The 27,065-nt window shown below is 48.0% G+C and overlaps 2 protein-coding genes across 2 annotated transcripts in view; both read left to right on the top strand.

Annotated features, from left to right (window-relative positions):
- The first annotated feature begins 896 nt into the window (after nt 1-896).
- On the top strand, nt 897-13,465 carry PIDD1 (p53-induced death domain protein 1). The gene is made up of 15 exons (XM_054276155.1): nt 897-1,185; nt 2,904-3,317; nt 3,975-4,178; nt 5,032-5,086; nt 5,261-5,462; nt 6,121-6,249; nt 6,546-6,725; nt 7,296-7,443; nt 8,413-8,548; nt 8,780-8,930; nt 10,234-10,357; nt 10,710-10,828; nt 11,247-11,354; nt 12,297-12,502; nt 13,222-13,465. Exons 1-15 carry the CDS (start codon nt 912-914, stop codon nt 13,463-13,465), a joined length of 2,694 nt encoding a protein of 897 aa, XP_054132130.1. The 5' UTR covers nt 897-911.
- A 10,756-nt stretch (nt 13,466-24,221) lies between these two features.
- SLC25A22 (solute carrier family 25 member 22) overlaps nt 24,222-27,065 on the top strand; it is a 50,403-nt gene continuing 47,559 nt past the window's right edge. The window contains exon 1 of the mRNA XM_054275819.1: nt 24,222-24,301. The gene's annotated coding sequence lies outside the window, so the exon portion shown is untranslated. The remainder of the gene's footprint in view (nt 24,302-27,065) is intronic.

Genomic DNA, 27,065 nt, shown 5'->3' on the forward strand with positions numbered 1-27,065 from the left:
TCTTGCCTTTACATTTCTGCCCTTTGAGGGGATGACGCTTCCCCCAGACTGTGCCTTGGGAACATCAGTGCTGCTGTGTCTCACAGGCTAACGCTGCTCCTCAGGGTGTTGCTGGGGCGTTATCTTCTTTCTGGCCTGCTGGCCTTGGACGTTGGAGCCAGATTTGTTCTAATTCTGCATCACTCAAAGGAAACTTCTGTTTACCAATTTGATCCATGGCAAGGTTTACAAAGAGTTCCTGATATTCACACCATGAGCTAGTTTAATTGCCAAGTTCAGGAGGCGTTGCTCCTGCACCACCAACGTGCCTTTTCCAACCCTGTCACTGGCCCTGACACGTTTTCTCTGCTGCCCTTTGTCCACTTGCTTTTACCCCATTGACACTGGGTTTCACAGCCGGGTTCGATTGGACCTGTCACAGTCTGTTAGCCACCTCTGGGCTCTGCTTCTCACTCAGCTCTCCCTGCCCCAGTTTTCTTCTCTATTTGTAAAGCTTCCTACTAAGGCACCTTGAAATCTGCATTAGGCATAGGCATTTATGTTCATGTCTTTTAAAGTTAATATTGGTATTTATTCTGATGGTGCATAATTGCTCCATTCCCTGCTGACATGTTGGCTGGAAAAATTCAGAGGTTTTCTTTAGGAATAGAAGGCTCTCTGACATCTGTCATGCTGCATTTCTGTGCTTGTTGCCTCCAAAGCTTTCAGTAACATACATGTAATCTTTCCTACCATGTTGCTGTGATTATGAACTGTTTCCAGCCACTCTGGATTGGGGCAGGAGCCTTCATTGTGCACTTGTGTTCTTTTTCAGAGCCATCTTTCCTCCTCTCCTTGTCCCAGCTGCCTTGTGGTGCTGCCAGTGCCTGCCTGTCTGGCAAGTCAGAGCATGTCTGGACCCTGTGGATGAGATGCAGAAGATGGCAGAGCTGCTGGGGCTCAGGGATGAGTGCAGGGAGGGGACTTTGGGGGCTCCTGCCCCAGCTGGCTCCTGCCTTGCTGACAACAGACTGAACCTGGATGTTTATCCTGACGGCTGCCGCCGTTTCCTCCAGCTGTTTGAGGAGCAACAGGGAGAGCTGGTCCAGGTTGAGTTCCTCCGGCTCAGCAGCAACGATTGCCTCCTTGACACCACCCTGGGCAGCCTTCCTCATCTGAAGCACCTGAAATCCCTGGTGCTTAAAGGTAAATTCTGGGGCCCATCACCATCCAGCTTTTCTAGGCTCAGATTTTTTGTTAATCCTTTTCTCCATATCTGCAGGACAAACTGCCCTTGGAAGTGTTTTGTTCCAGTGCCCCTTACCTCAGCTTTGGCTCAACCTTGCTCAGAGCCGAATGCAGATTTCAACAAGATGCACCTTCTGGGCTCTTATTTCCTCCCTTTGTTTTTACAGCTGCCTGGGGAGTGGGTTTTTGGAGTCTTGTTGTGTTGATGCTGCAGCATTTTCTGTAGCCATTCTCTAGAAGAGCATTTTTGGAGTTATGCAAGAAGAGGGGGATTGAAAGGTGTTGAGTCTTTTGGTGAATATTCAGCCCCTATTTCATTTTTGAGAGTATAATAAGCTGTATTTGTTGTGTTTCTGTCTGAATCAATCCATGCTTAATCCTTGCTTACTGTCAGTGACTGTAGGTTTAGCAAAGTTCAAGACAGACCAGAAGAGGCTGTTCCAACATTTTATCTAAAGTAGGACACAGGTTATGTCCTACAGGTAATTTGGTAAAGTGTAATAACTGTTACAGCTATAAATATTAGGTCATAATTTGACTGTCTCATCCATTTATTGTGGTAGGATATCAATACAATTTGTACAATTTCTGTATCAGACTGAATAATTTGCTCTTTGGGAGGTAGAATTTTAAAAATAAATAAGAACAAAAAGGGGGAGTTTGGGGGCAGAATTCAGGATTCCAGCTGAAAACTGAGAAGTCTGAGGTTTGTTTCTATATCTGTCACAAATTTCTCATGTGAATAATTTGATTTGTCTTTCCTCCCTTTAGTAAGGTGGCAATAACAGCAGTTATTTTATCAGTCTTGTTTTGTGAGATGTACACACACCCTGAGAATCCTGAAGTGCAATAAAGCAGTTCAGTAAAATCTTATGTACAAAGTGGAACATGCCTGTTGGTTGTTCTCATTTTGTACCATTATGCAGCAAAAAAAAAAAAATTTGGTGCCCTCTGCTGTATATGGATATAAATAGAAAACAGTAGAGAAGGAGTATGAAACAATGATTAAGTGGAAAAGTTTGGAAGTTTGCTTTTGTTTGCTCAAGTTATTTTCCAGGGGTGCAGCCCTTCTCTAATTTGAGTGTCACAAGCTGGGATATGGAACTTTCATTCTTCCCTCTCTGTGCTGTCTGCCACACAAAATACTGAATTATCCACTTTCCCTCCCACATTTTCACTGCTCTTTCCTCAGGTGTGCCCTCCAGTCTTGCAAGGGCAGATTTCAGTCCTCAGGCCTGTTTGCTTCTCAGCAGCATGGATAAATCCTTGAGGGCAAGGACTATTTCCTTGATCCATAAAGTGTTGTTGGCCATTGGTAGTGAGGAAAAAGTGGGGAAGGCGAGTGGGATCTTGGAGGTGTATGGGCCACCCTGCTGAAGTGTGGTAAGTGTGTGGGGTGGCCTGGCTCGTTCTGAGCCTTGACTCTAGATGTGTTTAGCAGAGCTGTGCTGGTTCACTGTGGCATCTCCTGATTTCATAACAGCTCTCCACTGTTACACCCCTTTCACTGATCAGAAACTGAGGCATGGAGCAGAAAACTCACTTCTCTGAATACTTTGTGATTAGTGCTGCTCATTGTTATGAGTAACTCCCCATCTTGTGGATCTCTATGCTGAGTCTCACATGAGGCTGTCCAGGTAGCATACTGACCTCTTCTTCCACTTCCCTCCACCCAGGTGGCCATGCTAGGGATGAGTTTGGTTCCTATCAGCATGGCTCCCTGACAAGCTTGCCACCAGACTTTGGGAACCTCAGGTGTCTCACCCACCTGGATCTCAGCTTCAATAGACTCTCCACCTTGCCAAGCTGCATTCTCCACCTCCCCAGCCTCCGTGTGCTCATGGTGAGCCACAACAGCCTGGTGACACTTCCTGAGGACTTTGGCTGTCTGAGCAAACTGACTTTCTTCTCTGCAATGAAAAATCAGCTGAAGGACTTACCTCAGAGCATTGGAGAGCTGTCAATGCTGCAGGATCTGAATCTCTCAGAAAATGCTTTGGAATTGCTCCCTGAAGAAGTTGGGAATCTGCACAACTGCACAGAGCTGGATCTCTCTGGGAATCGCTTATTGAGCATCCCAGACTCCCTAGGTATGTGTTTTACTGGGGAAGAGAAGGACATGGGCTTGCCAAGCTTTTGGTACAACTTCTGACACCCTTGGTCTCTATCTCCAGAGTTGTTAGCATAAATCATTTTATATTGGAGCCAAATGGAAAGAGTATCCAGAAGGATCGTGCTTGGTTCAGTCAGTGCCTTTGAGCATTAACAACTCTGGACCACCCTTTCTGTTTCTGTGAATCAGTGACACTGCTGAGATTTCAATACAATTTACAATGACTGAGGATCTGCCCTGGCTGGTTTTGGGTGGCAGAAGAGCTGAGGTTTGATGGGGTGAGAATCTGGGCCTGAAATCACACTGTCCAGTGTGGACCAGTCCACAGAACTGGGCTGTGACTTTGGCTGCCCACCTTTCTGGGTCCTTTATTACATTGTGACCCAGGTTGTTTTTGATGCTGTTACAGAGCTGTCTTACTTGTAGCTGAAAAGAGAGGACAGAGGAGGCTGTGTTGCCTCTCAGCTAATTCCTTGCACTCCTTTATTTTGTGAGCTAAAGGGATGTTAAGCTTTTGTGCTTTTCCCTCATTATGTGTGTGTTTACATGGGCTGAGGAGAGAGGGAGGGTTCGAGCTGATATGCAGTTCAATTAACAGCACGGATGGGGGGTCACTTCTTGTTCCAACCTGCAGCCAATTTGAAGTCTCTGCATCGGCTGCATCTGCACAGCAATCTCCTGGTGACAGTCCCTGCCTGTCTTGCCAGCCTGCCCAACTTGTCCAGACTTGATCTGCAGAACAACAGCCTGCGTGCCATCCCTGCTGAGATCCAGGCCTTGCCGTTCGTGCACGTCCGTGGCAATCCCTTGGGAGAAACGGAACCGTCCCCGCAGGCTGGTAATTGCAGGGCTTCTGCTGCTGTGTGTTCTGCCCAGCTGTTCCCTCACTCAGCCCAGCATGGTGTAGATGGGTTTGGATTAGAGAAGACAAGCAGGGGGGAATCAGATCAGCATTTCTGTCTCTGGAATAATTATTAAGTTGTAAGGATACAGACAGTATTAGTTATGTTTTTGTGAGGCCTATCCTGGTCTGAAGGGCTCAGTGGTCCCTGGAATTGGGCTTTTTGGTAGGGTTTTACAGTGGAAGTGAAAATGGCACTCACAGGAAACAGATCAGGAGACCCCTAAAGGGGTCCAGCCTTTTTAGCAGAGGTAAGCACCAGTTCCTGGACTTGCCGCATGGCCCTAAGGCTGTTGTGGCTCATGCTATAACCTCAGAGAACAGCAAGGGGTCATTCTGCTGTGCAGTTACCTCCTGCTTTCCTGAGGTTCACAGGCTGCAGAGGAGCAGCTCTTAGTCTTAGAGGAAGGTGATGAAATGAGCAGGAATCTGAGCAGGGTTTTCCAGTGGTGCTCATGTTCACAAGAGCAAGCACTGATTCCTGGGGTGTCCCCAGGCAATCAAACATGGCCCCGAGAGCTGCAGAGGGAAACTGAAATATTTTCAAATTCCCTCTGCTTCTGAGTTTCCCTGGGGCAGTGCTAGCATTTTCAGTATGTCCTGGGACCTCGAGGCCACATGCCATCCTCTTGCTGCAGTGTGTTCTGGGGCCCACTGCAGTGTGACCAGGATTCCATTAATGACTTCTGTCAGATTAGGGTTAAGCCAAAACTGTTCAGCCTTTCTTTGTCTACCTTGGTTTAAGTAACCTCTGTCTCCTTCTCCTACCTAAATCTTCTTATTGCCACAGATAAATCCAGTACCAGAAGGCTTAAAAGACTCTTCCTTGCATCAGGAGAGGGCAGGTAAGCCTCTGTTATTAAGAACTTACATTACAGACAAGGTGCATGGTGGGTATTGCAGGAATGTATAGCATTCCTCAGTAGGCCAGTAAAACACAAGTATGAGATTATTCTGTTGATTTTTGGAGGGCTGAAGTCACTGCACAATGTCATAAATTCATGCATGTCTTCTGGAAGCTTTACTGTCACCTCTGAAGGCTGCAGAGTGGTCCTGGCCTGTGGCATCCATTTCTACTTTCCTCCGGGGGCTGCCTCTGCTCCTCTGCGGATCCACTTCCGATCCCTCACGCCGGATCCGCAGTGGGTGAAGCTGAGACACCACGATGTCCTGCTGAGTAGAGTCCTGGAGCTGCAGCCTCATGGCATCCAATTCCAGCAGGTGAGGATACCCCCAGGTCACCTCCTGATGAATCTGCCTTTGCAGTAAGCTCAGTAGAGTTTTCTGAGAGCGCCTTTTGGGACCTGTGAGACAGTTACCCGCATCCCTGGTGCCTTTCAGTAGCTGCAGGACCCCCTCTGAAAGAAGCCCTGCTGCAGAGAGAAAGGAGACAGCCAGCTTCTGTGATACTGTGCTGATCTGGCACCTTTGCCTTGCCCACTGTTCCTGATTGAGCTGAGCTATAACCTTTCTCACTCACAACCCCCCTGCTCTACCAGAGGCTAAGTCCAGCATCTGGCCTTAGTCTGGAAGGAGAATGGTTTGCATCCTTCTCTAAGAGTCTGACTGTGTGGTTTGCATTCAAGCTGGGGAGTAGTCACACCACTTGCCAGCCCCATCATGGCTGACAGCAGCTCACTGCAAAGGTTGCTTTGCCCTTTTTGCTCAGAAGCTGCTGAACCTTTCCTACCATCAAAGTCTATAGCAGACTTGACATTTCCTGTCGCCTCCCTGGAGATCACAGGGCAGAGCAGGTTCTTTGATTCCCTGCACACAGGCCATGCTCTGCCCTCCCTCATCTGCATAGGAAGCCACAGAGCAGAGCTGGCCTTGGTTTTATCCTTTCAGTTGGTGTCTCATAGGAATGCTTTTTTGCCAGGAGGTGCAGATCTGGATGCCATTTATCTCACCTCAAACCTCTCACCAGCATGAGGTGGTGGTTCGGACCTTCAGTGGGCAGAGCTGGAATGATCTGAAAACGAGAGTGAAGCAAAAGAGAAAATCAAAGGTGGGCAGATTGAAATTACCAGTGACACACTTTGTTCCTGTTCCCCTCTTTGGTTGTGCCCAGCCAAGAGTGAGCCTATTTGAAACATCTCATGAGCTGTGTTTTGACCAGCTGCAATAAAATTTAGTGAATTTCAGCTCCAGGTTTCCTCTCTCATGGAGAGAGTTAATGAGTTGCATCCTGCCATGTTTCATCCCTGATTTAGTACTTTCTTCTGCTTGGCTGGTACTCATTTTCCTGCCTTTATTGTATGAAGTTACATACCTATATGTTTTCTTCTTTGTCCTCTGTCACAGAAGTGTGTGGCCCACTGTTGTGTCCTTCACTTCTCTTGGTTCCTTGTTGTGTCTCGACTTGTCCAAAACGAATGCAAAGTGCCAGCAGAGGGGACATTGCTCTTTTCCAGTGTGGATCCAAACATCAAAGTGATCTTTCCTCCTGGAGTCACCCAAGAGCCTCGTAGTGTCAAGCTGCAGGTATGCATGCTTTTTGGTGAGCTCTGGTGCAGCTGTTTCCTCATGTTCAGTACAGAACCGAGCAAAGATGTCTGCCCCAGGATAATTTATGTCTAGATGTGGTTGCTTCATGGGCTGACCCATCTCAGATCACCTTCTCTCCTCACTTCCATGCAACATGGGCCTTGCTCTGTGCTGTCCTGTGTGGGAAAGGAATCTTCAGCAGACCAGTGGGTAGCTGCTATGAAGGGAACACAAAAAGATTTTGCCTCTTTTTCTCTTGCAAAACTGACCCTAAAAGAACAGCTCAGTGAGAACTGGGGGTGGCGGGGGAATCTAATGTGGATCTTATTCTAAAATCACCCCACTTAAATTAATTGTTCTGTAGAGCTGCTAGATGCTCTTGTAATACTTTAAGTCCATCCCAGCCTGCCAGGTTGCCAGACTTCAGCTGAAGTTCACTGTGCTTTATTTCTCAATGGGCCCTGCAGCAAGAGCAGCATTTGCCTGCTGGGTGCTGGAGAGACTGAGTGAGCAGTGTGGGAATTTGGTGCCTGACTGCTCTGCTCCCTGTGCTGTCTGCACATCCAGGTGCTGCCAGTCTCTGCAGAAGAGATAGAGGAAATCACAGCCCATGCAGAGTGCAGAGCCAGTCCCCTGCTCTACCTCTCCCAGGACTCCACAATGGATTTTCTCAAGCCAGTGAGAATTCAGCTGCCTCTTCCACCCGGAGTCACAGGTCAGCTTATTCCCAAAATTGACAAAGAGAAATGCCATGTTTGGAAAACCACAAAGGGCAAGAAAGAATTTTATTTGCCTCTGCTGTTGCTAATAAAGCTTGCTGCTTTTCCTGCAGGAACAGCAAGGCGTGTCCGCTGACTGCGTGGTGGTGCAGAGCGGTGCAAGCTGAAGGTAGTTCAGGTCCATCAGATCAGGGCTGGGGTTCACAGAGCAGACAAGCTGGGAGAATGGTCTTGGCAAAAGGATTTCTCTGCCAAACCACATGTGTATTTTAACTGCTGGTTTTACTGTGGTGGATTGGAGAGGCACTCCTGCCCACTGAGGAGATGCATTGTAAAAGGCTTTTGATTCATGACTGGGAATAGCTTGAAGCAAGAAATGAACATGCTGCCTCCAGGCGTCTGCCTTCTCTTTTCCTTGCATATGAATCAGGTGCTGAGCCACTGCATTTAGAAATATATGATTGTATGCTGAGCCACATCCCACTCTGAAAACTGCTAAAAACAGCCTCAGTCATGGCAAGGATCCCTCTGTTTGCTGAGTACCCTGAGTGTCCTTACTCCTATTTTCTTTGACCTCTCCTGGTTTTCTTGTAAAGAAATACATGGCCTTCATTATAACACTACCTGGTATTTGTATGCCTGAAGTGCATCAGGATTGAAAAGTGTGTGAGATGTACATTAGAAAGAGATGGAACTTTATTAATAACCCTAGATTTTAGTGATGAGAATTGTCTAATGAATCTGTTGGTGGGAATGAGCATACTATCATTTTAGCTCTGCATATTTTGCCAGAATATGGGATAGCCTGGTCCTTTTATTGCTGCTTTTCTTTGCTGAAGAGAAGGCTGTGAGCCCTTACTTGGTGTCTTTAAAAAGTAAATCACCCAAACCTGTGGCTGGGTTTGTAAAGCCATGAATAAAGGTTTCTGCTGCATATAGCATCTCGTGATCTTTGATGTCTTTAGGGCTGAATTTGGATCGGTCAAGGCTGCATATACTCCACGGTGACCTGGAGGGCCAAACCTGGAATGACATCACCAGTGAGGTGGTGCTGGAATTCACCCATCTTTATGCAGTGTTTGAAGTCACTCACTTCTCCTGGTAAGTGCAAGATTAGTCCTGAGGAAAAGATGGGATGTTCCTCTGCCTTGCTTTTCCAACACTCTGACCAGAGGCCATGACATTACCTCTATCTGTTCCCTCTTCCTTTTACAAGTCAGGCCCGGTGTAGCACTTTGTCTCTAGCTGTCATTCTTTCCAATCATGTGGGTGTGACACTGGCACCTTTCTCTGGGTAGAGTCCCTCATTTTTTTAAAATTCCTTGTCTCCAGGTACTGGCTGTGGTACACCACCAAGACCTACATTGGAGGCATTGCCAAGAAGGTCTATGAGCGGCTGCGTCTGTACCAGGTGAACTTCATTGTGCTGCAGAGGAAGAGGGATCCCGAGCAAGTCCTGCTGCAGTGTGTCCCCAAGCACAAGGTCTGATGATCTGGGTTGCACTGCCTTGCTCCTGAGCTTCCCAGGCTTCCTTTTGTAGGATGCAAAGGCAGCAGTGCACCAAACAGTGACCAGGAGTGTCACCACACTGTTGGTGGTGTGATACTGACTCACAGGGTGAAGAAAAAAACTCGTTCTATCCAGTGGCAAATGCCATGCACTGATTTCCTCCCCTGCAAACCCTGAGGTTTGCAGGGCTGCTAAAATCAGCTGAACCACAGTTACTGGCCATGTATATGCTATTATAATCCAGCAAACATGAGGTAAAACATGTTGCCTTAAATTTAAGTCAAAGTTTACACATCACTTGTCTGACATGGGCTAGTGGTGTGGGCAGCAGCACTGCTTTGTTTTCAGCTGGAGTGGTTAGAAATGGTAATTTTCCTAATGTTCCTTGCTGTTCTCAGTTCAAGCACGGGAACAGAACATATGAGCACTACTTAGTCTGCTTTGATGCAACATCAGGTTAGTTAATGCAATGAGTGTGAGCTAATCTGGCTGATTTTGTCAAGGAGATGGGAAGTGCTCACACATTCTCTTCTGCTGCCTCTTCCTAGGGGTATCAGCCCTCAGCAGTGTTGTTTCAGATTAGTGTGAGCATGAGTGTGCAGCTGTGGAGAACGTGTCCCTTGGCAGGCAGTGCAGCTTGGTGAGCTGAGGGTTGTTTTATCAGACTGCCACTACTGGGCTGCATATCCAGCTCTGCATAATTCTCTGCTCTGGTTGCTCCTTCTCTTTACCTGTGCCCCTGTATTGAAGTGACCTGTGGACACAAACATCTGCAAGGATTTTTTATATTGGGTTGTGGGCTAAAACTGTCTCCAGATGAGGCATCAATGACACTCAGTGTGAGATGGTTGTTTGGGTGTGTCTGTAATCCTGCTGGAAATGGTCATGGAGTGAGAGAAGTTTACTGTTACAATAGAAGAATCTAACCCAACTCTTGCACTGCCACTGTGATCATAGGCTACAAAGCCAAAATGAGCTTTCTGGTGTCCTCAGCTGTGTGCTGTTGTAGCATGTGGCTTTTTGCAGAGAAAAGGTATTTGAATAGTGAGTGGGATATGGTAGCAAGTAAATCTCTCCTTGCCTTTGAAGTTAAAAAGACATATTAAAAAGGCAGAGACAGTGCTGAAATGCTTTTTTAATGTGTCTTTGTTCATTTGTTTACATCCCTTTAATGTAAATTAGTCTTCCCTGTTGAAGGTGAGAAGAACATCATGGGTATAGCAACATGGGTTGAGGGACAGATGTGCTTCTGACCAAACACTGTTGTCCTTGTCAGGTTGACCCAGTGCTGAAGAAGCTGCAGGACCGCTATCGAGGACCTGAGCCATCCGACATGGTGGAGATGTTTGAGGGAGAGCAATTTTTTGCAGCTTTTGAGCGAGGCATCAGCATTGATATGGGTATGGCAGTACTGGGCTTGTTCTGCTCCTACCTCCCTCCCTCCCTCTTGTCCTGCTCTGGCCCTAGACATGTTTCTGCTGTGGGTTGTACTCCTCCATGGCATTCCTCTCTGCCTCCAGCTCCCCCACTACTCACAGCAGCCAGCCCCTGGACATCGAACTTGTCACATTCTCTGGTCACATAACTTTTCTGTCTACTTTTCCTTATGAAAGTGCTGTTTGCAGACTTTCATTTCTTCTCATGCTCTTGTAAACCTGCAGAGGGCAATAGCCAGGTGGGTTTATTTTTATGACTGATCTGCTTCTGCACACTTTTCTCCACAAGTTGAATGCTTCCTGCTTTTCTGCACAGATCGCCCTGACTGCGTGGATGGACGTCTCTCATTTATTTTTTACTCCCACTTGAAGAACATGAAGGAAATCTATGTGACCTCCCCTGTGGACAGAAAAGACCAAGCTGTAAAAGGCCAGGTGAACAACCAGTTACACTGACTTCTTGTTTCCTCCTTCACCATTGCTTTTACAATACTCATTATAATAATATCTGAGTGCTGTGCATGACTCTTTTCCTACCCTCTTTCTCTGCCTTTGCATTTCACTGACTAAACTCTGAACAGTCAAGAAGGGTAATCTCGAAGGATCACTCATCACTTAACTGTCTGACTTACATTCCTGCCATTAATTTTTGGGGTGCTGGCAGAAAGTCCAGCCTTCATGGCAGAACCTCAGTGCTCCTCCCAATTACACATAATTGAGAGGCCATTTTTGTGGGCTGAGGATAGATGAGAATGCTGAATTCATTCTTTCCTAAATGGAAAAGACATGGTGCCAATAGGCTGTGCTACTGTGCTTGGATCAGAGCCTCACTACAATCTTTCTCTTTGCAAAGGTCTCTTTCTACCGAGGAGCAGTTCCAGACACCATCCCTGAAGATGCCAGCAGGAGGAGAAAAGGTCCAGACTCCCTCTGGCTTGCTACTCTGCCCATCAAACTACCTGTAAGTTGTGTCCTACAGAAAAATTAATCTAGATGGGGTAAGAGCATGGCATTTCTGCTCAGCTGATTTTGTTTCCTCCATGAGAAGGCATGCAATGAATGAGCACATGGAATAGCTGCCCTGCTGTGTCATGGTGGAGATTTTGCACTCCCTGTGAGCAAGCTCTTCTGAAGCAAGAACATGAAGAGCTGGGAGTGGTCTCCACCTCTCCTGCTCATCTTGCCTGTCAAGCACAGGCTTGTTGGGTGGGTGGTCAGAGAGTCAGAGAGGGTGGATCCTTTGAATAAATGAGAATGTAGTATGCAAGGAAGCTTGTTGTAATTAAGGGAAGTGTCTGTTTTGTTTATAAATTTCTTAGTCACACAGTTCATGCAGCAGGAGAAAAGAAAGGAATAGGATGAGGTTGTTATGCTGGATTTGAACATAGACATTGAGTGCAGGTATTCTGCAGTGAGCTTTAAAGGCTGGGTTGTAGGTTACAGTGAGAAATGCAACTTTTGCATTAAGTGACATTTGAGAAGCCTAAAACAATAAATACCTCAGTAGGCTGAATACTTCCCTTCCGATCACGTGTGATGATCTCACATCCCTTTCTGACACATGCAACCTCAACTACAAACCTGCACTAAGTGCTCTCTTACTGCTGAGGCAAATATGCTCCAGGGATGTGGCTTATTTTAAACTGCTCTGTAAATGCAGGAAAGGAAATTTCTGATGTGAGCTATGACTGTGAGCATTACAATTTGATATTTTCCTGAGGCAGTGAGCACTGCTGGTCACTGCCAGTGTAAGTCCTCCTTCCTTCTTGTAGCCTGACCCTTCAGCCCCAAGTACTGCCTTTCTCCCAGTAGACGGAAGGAGATTTCACTGTGGAGACTGAGTGGCCGGACACTTTTCTATGAAAAGAAAGAATGTTCTCTCTCTCTCTTCTTTGTGACACAGCAACTGAAACCCCGGTGGGATGAGAACCCCAGTCCCCTGTATGGCTTCTCCTTCCCTCCCTTGAACCTGGGCAATGCTGAGACTGGCTACCTGACACAGGCAAACCTGCTGAGCATTGCTAGGCGTGTGGGAGCTGACTGGCAGAGCATTGGCCTCAACCTGGGCCTGACCTACCAGCAGATTGAGCGGATAGGATACAATAACAGGTGAGAACAGGACACAGTAACCAACAGTGATGCATTATATATGTCTGTCATTCTATCTGCAGTGTAATAGTATAAATCAATGCTTGGCTGGTTGAAAGTTCTTCCACTGTAATTGTTTCACTGGATTAAAGATGGGTTGACTAATGATTCTTCTGAAAAGAATGCCTTTTATCATGGGAAGCTGATTATGTTCTCTTGCCATTATTAAATAAATTTTTTTGTTTGAAAAACAAAATCGGGAAATAACAAACCTGATGAGCTTTGTAGTTCAGCTGAGTTGCATTCCTATTCTGTTCTATGATCAGATTCCTGGCCAGACTCCATCTCTTACAAAGAGAAATTATCTATGGCTTTAATAGTGAATATCATTGTTAATCAAAAAGAGCTTGTGGTACATCACGGGACATGCAGTCTGACCAAAAAGCCAAAGCAGTAGGAGAGAATTTGACTTGTTATAATCAAACTGGTGAGGAAATTATATTCCAAAGCAGAATGCCTTAATTTGATACTTCTATTAGGAAAATATTTTATAGAGAAACATCCATGCAGGAACTGCAACTCCTGTATGCTGGGTAGGAAAGAGGCAGGCCCACTGAGTGCTTTGTGTGTCTGGATGGCCTCTTTAAGGCTCCAGCCATGGCTGGCACTTAGGTAAGGTGTCTTTGGTTTGCTGCTCAGGAGAGCGTGTTGGTTACTGCTGCCTTTCCTCCTTTCTTCAGAGAGGACCTCAATAAGCAGATCCTGGACATGCTTTTCTCGTGGGCTCAGCAGAACTCAGAGGACCCTGACTGTGTGAGCAAGCTGATCAGAGCCCTGAAAGAGAGTGGCCGCCAGGACATCGCTGATGAGGTGGAAGCCATCGTTGAGCTGGGGCGGCAGAAATACAGCGAGTCCATCCGCCGGCTGGGCCTGGAGCAGGAGAGCAGCACTGAGGACTCTACAATAGCTGTGATTAGCACCTAGTAGAGAAAAATGGGGGTTGTGTGGGATCCCTCTGTGTACCCAGAGTGATGGTGCCTGGGGACTGCTCCCTCCTCAAGGGCCTGAGGCTTCCTGAGGAGCTGGGCATTGATTCTCTCGGGTCTGTACTCACATGCCACTTCTGACAATCCCAGGAAGTTTAGAGTGCATTTATGAACCCTTTTTCTACTTCCACTTTGTGACCTTCAGCTTTAGCTTTCAGAAATGTGGAGAAATTTAGAGACTAAAGTGTTTGTCTGTCAGCTGAGTAGTGGCTTAAGTAATGTTTGGTGAGTTAATACTCATGTTACATGTATTTATTTATAACTTATTCCTGAAACTGGAAACACTGGGTGTGAGCATTTGGGTCCATTTGTGCACCAGTGTTTGATAGGAGTGGAGGTGCAGTCATGTTATGAAGGTCTGTGATGAAGGCCTGTGACGTGGTGGGGACTGTTGAGCCATTTCTTTCAATTATGTGTTCTGCTCACATGAAAATGTGAACTGTATTCCCCATGAAAATCCAAATCTCTTCCAGTTCCCTTAAGTCCAAACAAAACCTAAGTATTTGTGGGGAAAAAAAAACCCAACTGATTTCTAGAAAAATTACTCTTTTCTTTTGGTTTTGCTCCAAAAGCCATCATGAAACAAACAGCCTGCTGCACCTGCAAGCAGTTTTTTAGACGACACCTACATACTGGTGATCTTTGACAAAGTTCTAGTTTTATTTTATTAAAAAAAAAAAAAAAGTAAAAATCCATGACCTCTTCTGGGCCAGACTCTAATTTTAGTGCAATTCAAATTTCCCTTGCAGTTTCCAAGGGGTAGTCCTCATATCTTCCCAGTGAAATGTGACTGTGTAGTGGGGAAGGTGCGACCCCTCCTGAAGTTTGGTGAAAAGCATGACTTTAATTTGCATTTTAAAAATTGGTCTGACCAGCTGTGAAATAAGGCACACTGTTGTGTGTTTGGCATGAGCCATGCTGAGCTAACTTCCCAGTTTTTCAGCCTGAATATCTTGCATGAGTCTGGAAGCATTTGCTGCTTTTTAGCTGCTCAATGATTTATTACTGAGGTGCCATTCTCTTCCTGTTCCCCATCCCATGATGGCCCTCAGTTAAGGATGGTGGAAAATTACATGCAAGCTTTTTGAAAGACTACTGTCATTTAAGTAAATTCAAGTCTTTCAAGACAGGTTTGAATTCAGCATAACTCTCTAAACATTACTTAAAGGGCTGTTCTTAGGCTGAAAAAACAAAAGTGTGTTTAAAAATGCCAGGTTGCACCACCCAAAGTCAATGTGCAATTGCAGGTTGGATAAATCCTGGTGTTTTCTCCCCTTGTGAAGAATCATCAGTGGCTTCCCTGATGCTGCTTCAGACCCGCCATCAGTATTATTGAAAGAGAGGCATAAAATCCTTCTGCTTTTTCTCTAATTTAAGGCTGTTCTAACATTTCAGGCTACAGAGTGCTTACTGTCCAGTCCAGAGCACTGACAAGGACTTGCAGATTTGAGCTGTCACTTTGGGCCTAGGGAGTCTGACAGATCTGGTTTCTTAGGTTGTGCTGCCCCAAGTCTCATGCTGGGTTCAAGTCAGCAGTGCTCTTTTGAATGTACATTTTATCTTGTATTCTGTGTCATATGTTGTTTGTAATTTTCATGGATACCAACAAGGTATTTGTTCTTTCCTCCGGTTTTGGAGAGATGCATTTGAGCATATTGCTCTCACTGGGAATAAAAGCAGCACTTAACTGTTTCACAGCATGGTCTGCTATTCCATAAATGCCTTGAGTGAGATGGAGACTGGTCCCTTTAAACCTGCTGGCAGGAGAACACAGGTGAGCCTGGCTGTGCTGTGCAGAAATGGGAAGAGAGCTCCTGTTTGGATATTGCTGGTTGCAAAGCACAGGACAGACTGCAGCTGAGTAAATGGTGTCCCTGGAGGGTGGCTTTGCTGCAGTGGGGCTAAGCCAGAAAACACAACGTTCAGGGAATGAGCTGAGGCTCAGCTGGATCAGGTCTAGAGAGCAACAAGGCTAATCTAGAAGGGACAGTGTGTAGGGTTAGCCTGTCCTCTGGTGAAGGAGCAGGAGAAGTCTACAGGAAGCACAAGGCAGCATCCACAGCTATAAGAGGATGAAGCTTGGCTGCACTTAGCTTTCCATTTGTGATAGTCAGACCAGAGCTGAGTTAGGCAGTGCTGAAATAAAGGATAGGTAGGCTGGACTCTGTGGAGCACTCATCCAGGCATCAGCAGAGCTACAGCTCTTCTGGAAAACAGCTGGGTGCCAAGAGAGAGGAAGGTTAGTGCCAGGTGTTCAGGGTACTCTTGTAGTGGGCTGCAGCCAGGCAAGTAAACCCATGACAACCAAACCCATGACAGCACCATCAGTAGGACAGCTCTTCAGGGTTTGGGCTGATAACCTAAGGGAAGGTAAGTGTTGTACCCCAGACAAGGATTGCTATCTCCAGTCTTTCCTGCTGAGCCATAGCCGCTGGGCTGGGCCTCCTTGTGTGCATCTGGCTTTCTCCTTGAAGTGACACCAAAGCAAGCACCCAGTTGAGGACACTGAGGTACTGGCAGGAAATCAGAGCAACTGTTCAACTCCTCTTTCCTCAGCTGACTTGGCAGCAAATATTTGAGCTGGAAGAGAGTCAATGGAAAACATTATTTTGAGGTGTTATCTTTATCAATAATCTCTTTGAGGCACAGTAAGTCTTTCATAAGCCTGTAACTGCTATGGCTGATAACAGTTGCAGTAGATGGTTGAAACAGCAAAAGAAATAACTAACCTGGCATTTATCTTTTGAATCAAAATATGGCATTCCTTTCTGACTTCTGTCATGAATTCATCACATACTGGAATAGTATCTTTCCCTTTCCAGCTATCTGGCTTTTCCTGATAGTAAAAAGGTGCATATTTAGTAAGGTGCCTTACAGTGTCCTACAGATGATCTGGCAGATTTTATGTTTTTTACTGTGCATGATCCTGATATGTCCAAAATTCTCCCAAATAAATTTTTACCAGGAAAAGCTTACTTACAAAGATTTTTTTAAAGTAAAGCAAGAAATTGTATGCCAGTAGGAACATTTTTTCTCCTTTTTTTGGCTGTGGCATTTATAACTCTTTAACTGTCATAATTAAACCCTTTTCTACTTCATAAACTTGCAGATCTCCAGCAAAATTACCTGGGTGTTTCCCACATACCACTTCAAGGTTTTTTCTAACCATGACAGTCCTCTAGCTGCCAGGAGATAGATCCAGGTAAGATGCTTCCAGCTCCTACATTTATCAATTAAAAAAACCCGAGAAATGAAAGCCCAGACAAAACTCAAATCAGTTTATTAATTCCATAAAAAATACACGGGAAAGCCTGATTATGTTCTGCAGGGGGTTAAACTGTTTACACAGTCCTGTCAGTAAAATGCTATATAATTCCCAGTAAAAGATCTGACTGAAATATGAAATTGAGAATGAACCCACAGGGGCTGTGTTCAGTTTCTCTGTTTACTGTGGGCAGGCAGGAATGCTGTAAAACTCAGCACATCCATAGGATTGCTCTAATAAAGGAGAGGAGATCTCTGTGGTGCACTGAGGACTGGATGGTTCAGCCATGAACCTACTGAACTTGATGCCAAACCTGAAAGAATATTAGAAGATACCCAGTCTGTAAGATTTCCTTCTACTGGGTACACACTCATGTTCATACTTGACAGTGTCAGGCTGCTGGGGTTTTAAAAAGGGAAATGAAATCTGATGGTCCTTAAATTCACTGTTTTCCTCCCAAGGGAGGATCACCCCATGTTTTCAGCCTTTAAAGAAAGAGTAGCTTTCACTGGGAAAGGGAGTGGGGCTGGCTTTCAGCCACTGGTGCATCAGAACCCCAGCCCAGAGCTGCATCAAAGTGAGCCCATCATGCTTATCAGTTGGTACTGTTAAAATGAAGAAAACAGCATTCACTGCAATTAAGTGTGTGTCCATTTCCTAAACTTCACAAAAATAAACTCTGTGTTCTTAAAGGACCATTTTTCTGTAAATCTGTGTCTTGAAAATCCATGAGGAGAGTTTGACCCTTGTTCCAGTTTCCAGGTACCTTGACAGAATTCAGTGACTGGGAAATATAGAAACCAGGTATGCAATATGACCATGCCTTTATTCTTCTTGTAGACCTCTTCACAGTAGGTCTGTAGGTTGAACCCATCCAGAAGTTTGTTTTGGGGGGCTGGAGCTAAGATCCTTCTGCTTGGTTTGCTCATTGAACACCAGAGCAGTTCTTGTCTTTTCCAGACAGGAGATGGTAGAACAGGAAAATGTGCAAGGGGCAGGAGGGAGGCTCAGAGATGGGTACTACAGAGCACTTTAAACTGTTTTCTTACAGCAAAGTATTGCATCTCCTGGGAAAGGATGAGGACTGTGAATACATGGTTGCCATCCACTGTTTCTCAACTAGGTGGCACCAAACGAAATAGTCGAGTTTCACCTGCAAATTAGCAAAAGTGGGTATTTTTTTCCCCCCCACTCTGCATAGTTCTAATGCTGACTCCTTGCTGTGGAAGGTTTAAGGCCAAAACATAGATGTTGTGTCAGAAAGTGATTGATTAAATACTCTAAAAAGCAAACAAATACAGAAAGCTGAATGCATTCCCACGTGGAAGGAGCAAGAGATTTGGGGCTGCCTTTCTCAGGCAAGAGTTGGATCAGACAGCAGCAACAGAGCACGTAGGAAACAAAGCAGGCAGAGGAAGCCAATCAGACATCTCTACCTGCTTTCTCTAGAAGAGCAGGATGGCTGCAAATTTTGCTTCTGCTGAAGCCCTGTGGATAAGAGGAGATCTCATTTGCAAAGGTGGGAGGAGGTGGCTGTTGCTGGTACCTCTCCTCAAAGTCATGTGGTTGAGCTTCACTCCTGGGTGAGAATGCCAGTGGTGACCCAAAACAAACCAGGTAGCACTGCTCAAAGGGGGAGACAGGATTTCTACTCGGGACATGTCAAGCTTGAAAACATCTGCTCTGCCCTGTTTTCACTGTGTCTCAGGCTGAGTACACAAAGTCCCACGTGCTGGGTCACCTGGTGGGGCCACATCTTGGGGCAGGTCCTGTGTGCTCATCTGCTGCCAGGTCACAGGAGTCCAGGGAAGATAGACTGAGCACAACCCAGAACAGTCAGCTGCAAGGTGCTCCTGCCCATGGCAGGTGAGTTGGTTCTTTAAAGTGCCTTCCAACCCACTGTGTGATCACCCAATCCATTGTGTGATTCCATGAAGCTGGACTTAGCATTGATTAAGCTAACAGGACATGAGAGCTTATGGGATGCTGTCTGCAGACATTTAGTGAGTGACCTGGGAAAACAGCAAGGTAATATTTGTCATCTCTTAGCTGCCAAGCTGTCCTAAGTTTCCATGCTTCCACAACCCTGCCAGCCCTCTGCTTGAAGCAGCAAAGGTAAACCTTGGAATTTCTAAAAGACCCCTAAAATAGCTTAAGAAATTACTTGAGTTTTCCATTCTAGTGTAGGAAACCTTTTTCCTGATCAAAAGAGGTACCTGAGTATGGCAGGCTCACCTGTGGGACAGTTCCAAGGCAGCAGCAAGAACTTAAAGCTTTGGGTGTGAACAGGATCACACAGTGATCTGAGTAACCCCAGATGTGTTCCAGCCTCGCTGTTTCTGTCAGGTTTCTGCCACAAGCCAGACCTGGTCTTCTGGAGGTGTTTAGCATCACCAGGTTTAGAAACAGCAAATCTGCATGTCCAGAAGAGAGTGGGACTTTGCAGAGGGTGGCTGCAGCTCCTATGGAGTCACCATTTCTCCCTGTCATGTGAAGAAGAGACCTGGCTGATGAGCATGGCTGGTTAGGCTTCTAATTCTGCTTTGTTGGGCTGAGGGAGAGAAGCTTTGGATTACAGTGAAAAGTAGGACAGGAAAGCTGGATGAGGGAGGTAGTAACAGGATAGCTGGGGGAGGACATGAGCTTAGGTGTGAATCTTCACCTTGCTGCTTCTTCAGCCACATCCTCGGAAGATTTTACTTCCTCTGGAAGCGGCAATGGTTCAGGACAAATGTTTTTGGGTTTTTTCCCTCCAGGTTGGAGAAGAATGGAAATTGTTGTGATTCTTAGCATCTCCCCAAGGCCAGAGCTAAGAGCAAGCATGGCTTGGATATTGATTGTAGCTGCTCCCTCTCAACATTGCAAGTTTCTGTCTCCTGGTGTCTGCACAGCCTTCAAGTGTTGCAGGAGCATCAGGCTGAGTGACAGTCCTGGTGAAGCTTTCATGCCAGTGCATTGAAAGGAGCAAGAAAATACACTGCCTCCCCCTCAAAAATCCCCACAACAGATGATTTGGTGAGGCTTTCATCCTGATGCATTGAAAGGAGCAAGAACACATGGTGTCTCCCCCTCAAAAGTCCCTTACAAGAGATGATTTCTTTGCAGTCTGGGCAGAGTAAAGAAAATCCTGCTGCTTAAACAGGCTATTTTGTGACAACTGCTGTGCACAAATGATGGCTGCAAGGCAGAGGCAGTCACAAATGGATCCATCAGCTTTTTGGGGTCCTAAAGTAACATGGCCCTGGAGGAGCTGGCTGCAGCTCTTGGTGAGGCAGCAAGCCTGGGATCTGTGACTCTCCCTGAGGTCCAGCTGTTTCACCCATGGCAGGGTGACAGTGTTCTCAGCATCCACTTCATCCTGGCAGCATCTCACCTTCCTGCCCCCCAAGAAACAGCCATGCAGGTCACTGCCAATGCACATTCCTCAGTTGTTTGTCAGCTGCTGGAAGGGGAGATGAACAAACAAGCTGCGGAAGGTGAGGAATACTGAAAAATTCTGGAGCAAACCGCATTCCTTATCACCCATCTGGACCATACTTGCAGGGGAAAAGAATGATCAGTGCCCCATAAATCTAACTCCACCTCTGCATGGGGACAGATGCATATGGTGGGAAGCTGTTGGTAGTTTTGTCCCTGGGTTGAGGGATAACACCCTGCTGAAAGGCTCCCAGGGCAATAGATGGCTCCCTGCCAGCAGCTGTGCCCGGAGTGGGATCTGCAGGCCAATCTCACAGCCAAGACAGCGCCATTCATCGGCACTCAATAAACAAAAGTGCCTCACTGTTTTATCCAGGAGATAAGCATGGAGGGCATGAGATTGCTTTGCCTTGTGTTGTCTGTGCTGAGTGTGGGAGCCCGTGTTGGCTGCCAAAGGAGCTGAGGCGCTGCTGCTGTGGCACATGCTGTGGCCAGGCAGGGAACGGGGCTGCCTGTGGTGACACACGCTGTGGCCAGGCAGGGAACAGGGTTGCCTGTGGTGGCACCTGCTGTGGCCAGGCAGGGAACGGGGCTGCCTGTGGTGGCACCTGCTGTGGCCAGGCAGGGAATGGGGCTGTCTGTGGTGGCACCTGCTGTGGCCAGGCAGGGAACGGGGCTGCCTGTGGTGGCACCTGCTGTGGCCAGGCAGGGAATGGGGCTGCCTGTGGTGGCACCTGCTGTGGCCAGGCAGGGAACGGGGCTGTCTGCAGTCTCTTTTCAAGGAGTAATGGACAGAGAGGACAGACAGACCACATACATTGGGTTCACCGGTGTGGTCTTGCATCTTGAGTTTTTGGGAACAACAGAGCCGGGTTTGGGGTTAAGCTGTCCCCTTCTTGCACTCTCCAGCTGCATCCACATCTTTTCTCACTTCTGTAATATCAAGTACTTGCACAGCAAATGAAACCAGAGCAGTGGTTTCTGGGTGCTTCCTGCCATCCCAGCCAATGGCCAGCTGTGAATCTGTTCATTTACACCTTCTGTTTGACTACACCCTGGATGCCTCCCCTAACACCTCTGTGCTGTTACCTTTGGCAACGCATCCTGTGGTCTCAATGGAGAGCAAGAGCAGGCTTGGTTGGGATTGATTTTTCCAGAAAATGATGTTGACTGGTGCTAATTACATTACTGCCTCTTCAATATTTATCAGTTGAATTGTCTACCAGCGCTCTGAGAATCATGTCCAGGCCAAGGGAGCAGTGACCAAGCTTGCTCAATTTTACTTTTTTAAGTGTTGGTTTAATAACCACACTCAGCAGGCACTTGGGGATTTCAGTTGCAGTCCACAATTTATTAAAACAGAAAACAATACTAATGGGGAAGGAAACTGAAGAGCAAGACCTCGTGACAGCCTCTTTCTTTGCAGCAGACTGAACTTGACCCATGTCCCTGCAGGGCTGAGCCAGCCCACAGCCCTCTGGGAGGTGGGCTGAAAGCAGTGCAGGATTTTGAGACTCACACAGGACAAGCTTTGTGACAAGGAGAGCACAGACCTGGTCTAATGCTCCTGTGTGCACCACGATGACAACAATGTTGCCTTGTACAGGAGGTCCTGAGCTGTGCTCTTCACCTGCTGTCAGACACTGACAGTGCTGCTTTGAAGCTCTGTTTTGCACCAAACACATTTAAATCTTTTTTGTGTCTGTCAGGAGAAAAAAATTATGCCTGAAAGCAGAGGAAACCTTGACAACCTGGCACTTGCTGAATACGAACTTTCTTCCTCTGCTTCCTTTTTTTATGCCCTCTCTTAAATGCTGCCGGAAGAAACGGGTCCTTTGTGCCGTGCAGGTTACAAAGAGCAGTTGTTCTCATGCAGCAGAACCAAAAATAAAATGTGTGATTGCAGTCCTCCTGAGATGCAGCACAAGGATGGACAGTGTTAACCTCTTCTTTGCCAGGGGATGGTAGTGTCTTGCCAGCACATCTACACTGTGATAAACATCTAGATAAAACATCTAGATAAAACATCTATAAAACATATAGATAGCAACATCTATACCTCAAGCCACACTGAGTTCAGCTCAGCTTTTGACTGAGAGGATACAGCACAGTGAAACCCACTGATGCCTTTACAAATCAGGGCAGAGTGGGGATATGCCACCACCAAGGAAAGGGGTGGGAAGCAATTTTGCAGCTGGGGAGTAAGAAGACCTCAACTCCTCCACACTGTTCCCCAAGCTGGGAATTCCTGCAGGAGTGCCCACCACAGCAGCCTGCCTGCAACCCAGCCTTGCTGCCTGTTTTTCCAAAGTATGGTGGAGATAGGACTGTGGGATTGGATAGGCTATTCTGGCATCTCCCTGCCCACTGCACTAGCATTTTCTCTTGTGCTGGATGCTCATCCAATATATGCCCACAAAATGGCCACAGGACACAGGTCTCCTTCCTTGGTCAGGCACCTCCCTTCTGGAGAGAGCTTTCCACCTCCAGTGCTGTATCTTCCCATGCTTTGCTTAGCCTGGGTTGAATAGCACACAAGGAAAGCTGATCCCCTTTTCACCTATATCCAACTCACTACCATTGGCGTCTGATGCTTCACTGGCCTCTGGTTTACAGCTTCTTCTTACCTTGGGTTCCAGGTCCCTGACTGTGATAACAAGCTCCTCTTGTTTTCAGGTGTGTGAAGAACTGTGAGGTTTCTGGGCCGTTCACTGCGACTCCATATAAGTGTCACTTCTCTGTACACAATGTCCTCATTAGCCCTACATGCTCCTGGGAGCATCCTTGTAGGCACTCTTTTCTAGTCACCTCCAATTCCTTGCACAGGATAACTGCACTGATGCTCTGCCAGCTTCCATGGGCCCTTGGTACAGAGCTGGTAATCCCACACTCACAGGGCCTGGTGTATGTGAGCAATGAGGGAGGCTCTTAGAGATGAATTCCCCTGGAGATCTTCACCTCTTTCCCTGGTGGTAGCACACCTGTGGATGCCACAGAATCACAAAATGGTTTGGGTTGGAAGAGACCTTGAAGATCATCTTGCTCTATCCTGCTCTAGTGGACACCTTCCACTAGATCAGGTAACTCAGAGCCCCATCCAGCCTGGCCTTGAACACTGCTGGGGATGGGGCATCCACAGCTTCCCTGGGAACCTGTTCCAGTGCCTCACCACCCTCACCACAAAGAACTTGGTCATCCCAAGAAGCACAGAGATCTGTTTGGCTGCTGCTGTCCTCCTTACCATTAAAATACTTAATTTCCAAGGCCTGATGAAACAGTCTCTGTTGATGTTTTGTCCCAGCAAGGATTTAGGTCCCATAATACTCCTGAGAACTCCAGGTCCACAGTGGAGCCTGCTAACCCCAAAAATCAAGGCCTGCCAGTGGTATGGTGGCTTTCCTGAGGGGTGGTGTGCAGCACAGCATGGTGACCCAATGGGCACAGTGGGCCTGGCTGGTATCCTGAAGAGAATCACAGAATATGCTGAGTTGGAAAGGACCCATATGGATCATCGAATTCAACTCCTGCCCCTGCACAGGACATTCCCAGGAGTCACACTCTGTGTCTCAGAGCATTGTCCAAACACTTCTTGTGCTCTGTCAGGCTCGGTGCCGTGACCGCTTCCCTGAGGAACCTGTTCAGTGCCCAGCCACGCTCTGGGTGCGGAACCTTTTTCTAATGGCCAACCTAAACCTGCCCTGACACAATTTCAGGCCGTTCCCTCGGGTACAGATGACAGACTCATTATTTCTCCCCGCTGCCGCTCGCCCCGTGTCCAGCCGTGAGCGGCCTCTCAGTTCGGCTGTGGGCGCGGCCCGGGGCCGCTCGGGGCACGGCGGGGCAGTCCCGGCCCCCGCGCCCGGCCGGGGGAGGCGGCGGCGCTGCCCGGGCGCCCCGGCCCGCGTTGCCATGGGGACGCGGCGGCCGCCCCGGCGGGGAGGGACAGGCGGCGGCGGCGGCGGCGGCGGTTCCTGCGCCGAGCGCGGCCGGAGGGGGCAGAGCTGAGTCGGGCCGGGCCGCGCCGCGCAGGAGCTCCGCACCCCGCGCCGCACCGTCCCCGGCCCCGGCGGGAACCGCCGCCGCCGCCGCCCGGTAAGTGTGGGCACGGCCCTTCCCGAGTCCTCCGGAGGCGCCGCCGGGGGTCCCGACACCCCTCCTGCCGCCGGGATGCAAGCTCGGCCATGCACGCCGGCCTGGCTCCTGCTGCACCGGCCCCGCCGCCGCTCCCCCCGGCCCCTCATCTCCGGGGTGTGCCGGCCGCCCTTCCTGCCCCCCGGGCCCCGGAGAGCCGGCTCCTCGCCCCGGGGGGCTGCCGGCTCCCCACGTACCCACCTCCCTCCCCGGAGCTGCGGGCTCCCCTTGCCCGCCGCCACTTCCCCTCCTCACCCTGGGGGTTTTCGGTGTTCCCAGCCCCTCCCTGCTCCCCGGGCTGGCTCCCCGTGCCTGCGTGCGGGCCCGGGGCTGATGTTCCCCCTGCCGTGGAGCGGGGCTTGCCCTTGCCGGGCGCGGGGGCTGCAGCCCGGCGCGCCTTCCTCTGCCCTGCCCGCGCCGGGGAAATTGCGGCGACACGTGTGCGGCTCCTGCGAGCCCTTCAGTGCCCCGGAGCTGCAGCTTTTTATATTGAAAGCGGTTGACGAGTTTCTCCGGGCTTTGATTTTGGGGCGAATCGAATTCCCTGACCGCCCCGGTGGCAGCGCAGGTCCTGCATCTAAGCCCCTCTGAGCTCCTTCCAGACTCTCCTAAGCCAGATCCCTGCCTCTTTGAGATAGGTCAAGGTTATTGTGCTCTTCGTGCAGTGGACGGGGAGAGTGGAAATGTGGACAGACTGTGGGATTTCCTCAAGGTCACCCTGGGAATTGGACCCCAAGCATCCTCTTGCTGCACCCTCTGCAGCTGCTGGGTGAGGCTGAAGTTGTGGAAATCGGATTTTCCAGTGTTCCAGCCTCTTTCTTGCAAGACTTCTCAGATTGTAGGGTATATACCTTGCCAGGTGTCAGGGCAGGATCCCAGATATATTTATTTGGCCTGATGTCTTTTGGCTATTAGATGTTTACAGTTCAATAGTGGGTATTTTTACCATAGTGTGTTAATCTCTGAGATCTCGCTTCTGTTAGGATCTGACTTTGTGGTGCTGCTGTTGCTGCTTTGGGATGGTATCTGCAGTGATTTTGATCACTGCAAGTAACTGTGGCTTTGCTTCTCAAGAACTTGCTTCTTGGCAGTGCCAAGCAAAAGACAACTGAACTAGAGTGGTACTGATAAGGATGTATCGCCTGGGACTCGGGCTGTGGTTGTCTTCTTGTCCTCTCCTTCTGTTTTGGTTTGCAGGCTGTTATAAACAAGGGAGTAGGCAAGGTTTAATAGGAGGAGTTCCTCTCACCTCTTCCTCAGAAAATAAACACGAGGATTTAATGAGCGTTTACACCTTTGAATGTCTTGCCTGTAGGATTTTAACTGCGTGCTGTTACTTGCAGTTGTTCATACAGGTGCAGTTTTTCTCCTGGTGCTGTGCTCTTGGGCTCATCTCACGAAATGCCTGTCATAGTAAGGAGCGTTATGTTTTGGGGGTGGTGGTGATCTGTGGCACAGATGGATGGCTGAGATGGAAAAGGGATCAAATCTGTGTTGTAAACTGAAGCCCTGCTCTTGAAGGAAAGGCTGCAGTCCTGTTTGGTGCCCAGCAATCTTGTTAATGTCTTACTAGGATGCCAGAGCCTGTGAGCATCTTCCTGCTGCCGTTTTAGGAAGGGATAGTGTGCTGTATTAAGTTACTAAAAAGTAGAAATCACTGACAGCCTGTCAAGGCCATTTGCTCCCCTTTTACTGCCAAGATTTAAATTAGTGGACAAGATGGGGGAAATACCTACCTGGCTAGCCAAGGTGACAGCAGCATGTCCATGTGGAAGCAGCCCCCTGCTCGCTTGTGCATCATGTTTTTACTTGTAGGTCTCTGCCAGGGCAAAGGTGTGATGGAGGCATGGTGACTGGTGGCTGACTGGTGTGCCTTGAAACCTGGGAGCCATAGGATTTGGAGCTGTCTGATAAGGGAAATTTGGGGAAAGTCTTGCTTAGAAGCTGTAAGCATTTCATGTGTCTATACAGCTGTTCTTGCATAACTGTTTTCATCCTGAGAATTGTGAAATAGTAGGAGGGAGAAATTTCCCAAAGTGGGACAGCTGTGTTTCCAGGTGAGTAAATGTTGTGTTGTGTTTAGCTACAATAAAATCTGTGTGTAGAGCCAACATCCCTGACCAGGGGCCCAATTCTGCAGATTCCTGTGAGAACAGCTTTTCCTTGAAGGTTAAAGCCCAATCTAACATCATTGTTGCAGGGTGTGTGATGATCATGCAGTGCTGTGAAAATAGTTAAATATCTTTGGCACTTCTTGAGGAATACACCCAGTGTTGATGGCTGGGTGTGCAGCTGCAGTGTGAGCTGAGGTTTGTGCCCTGGGTGGGGGAAATGTCAGGAGCCAGGAAAGGGGCTGTGACCTGGTGCTGACCCTTTGGACAGCCGAGGGCACAGGGATACAGCAGGAGCTGATGACTCAGCAAGAAGACCCCAGACTGTCTGGGTGCACAAACTGTAAGAGTATAAAAGCCCAGGAATGCTTTTGTTAGGGGTGCCTCCCCAGAGGCACCAGGTCAAGCTGGTTTTGTGTCACTGCACCACGATTAAATTACTTAGAGGATCCAGACATCTGAGACTGCTGTGGGAAACCCAGGGCTGAGCCAGTAAGGAAACCCTGTCTGACTGTGAGTGTGGGGTGTGCAGGGAGCCAAAAGGGCCACCCAAGGGGTCACTGGAGCCATCTGCTGTGAAGGGACTTTAGTCCCAGCAGTGAAAGTCTTGGAAT

The sequence above is a fragment of the Melozone crissalis genome, unplaced genomic scaffold (assembly GCF_028551555.1).
Source record: "Melozone crissalis strain CALT ecotype California unplaced genomic scaffold, PUWL_Pcris_2 ptg000018l_1, whole genome shotgun sequence".
NCBI classification, from domain to species: domain Eukaryota; kingdom Metazoa; phylum Chordata; class Aves; order Passeriformes; family Passerellidae; genus Melozone; species Melozone crissalis.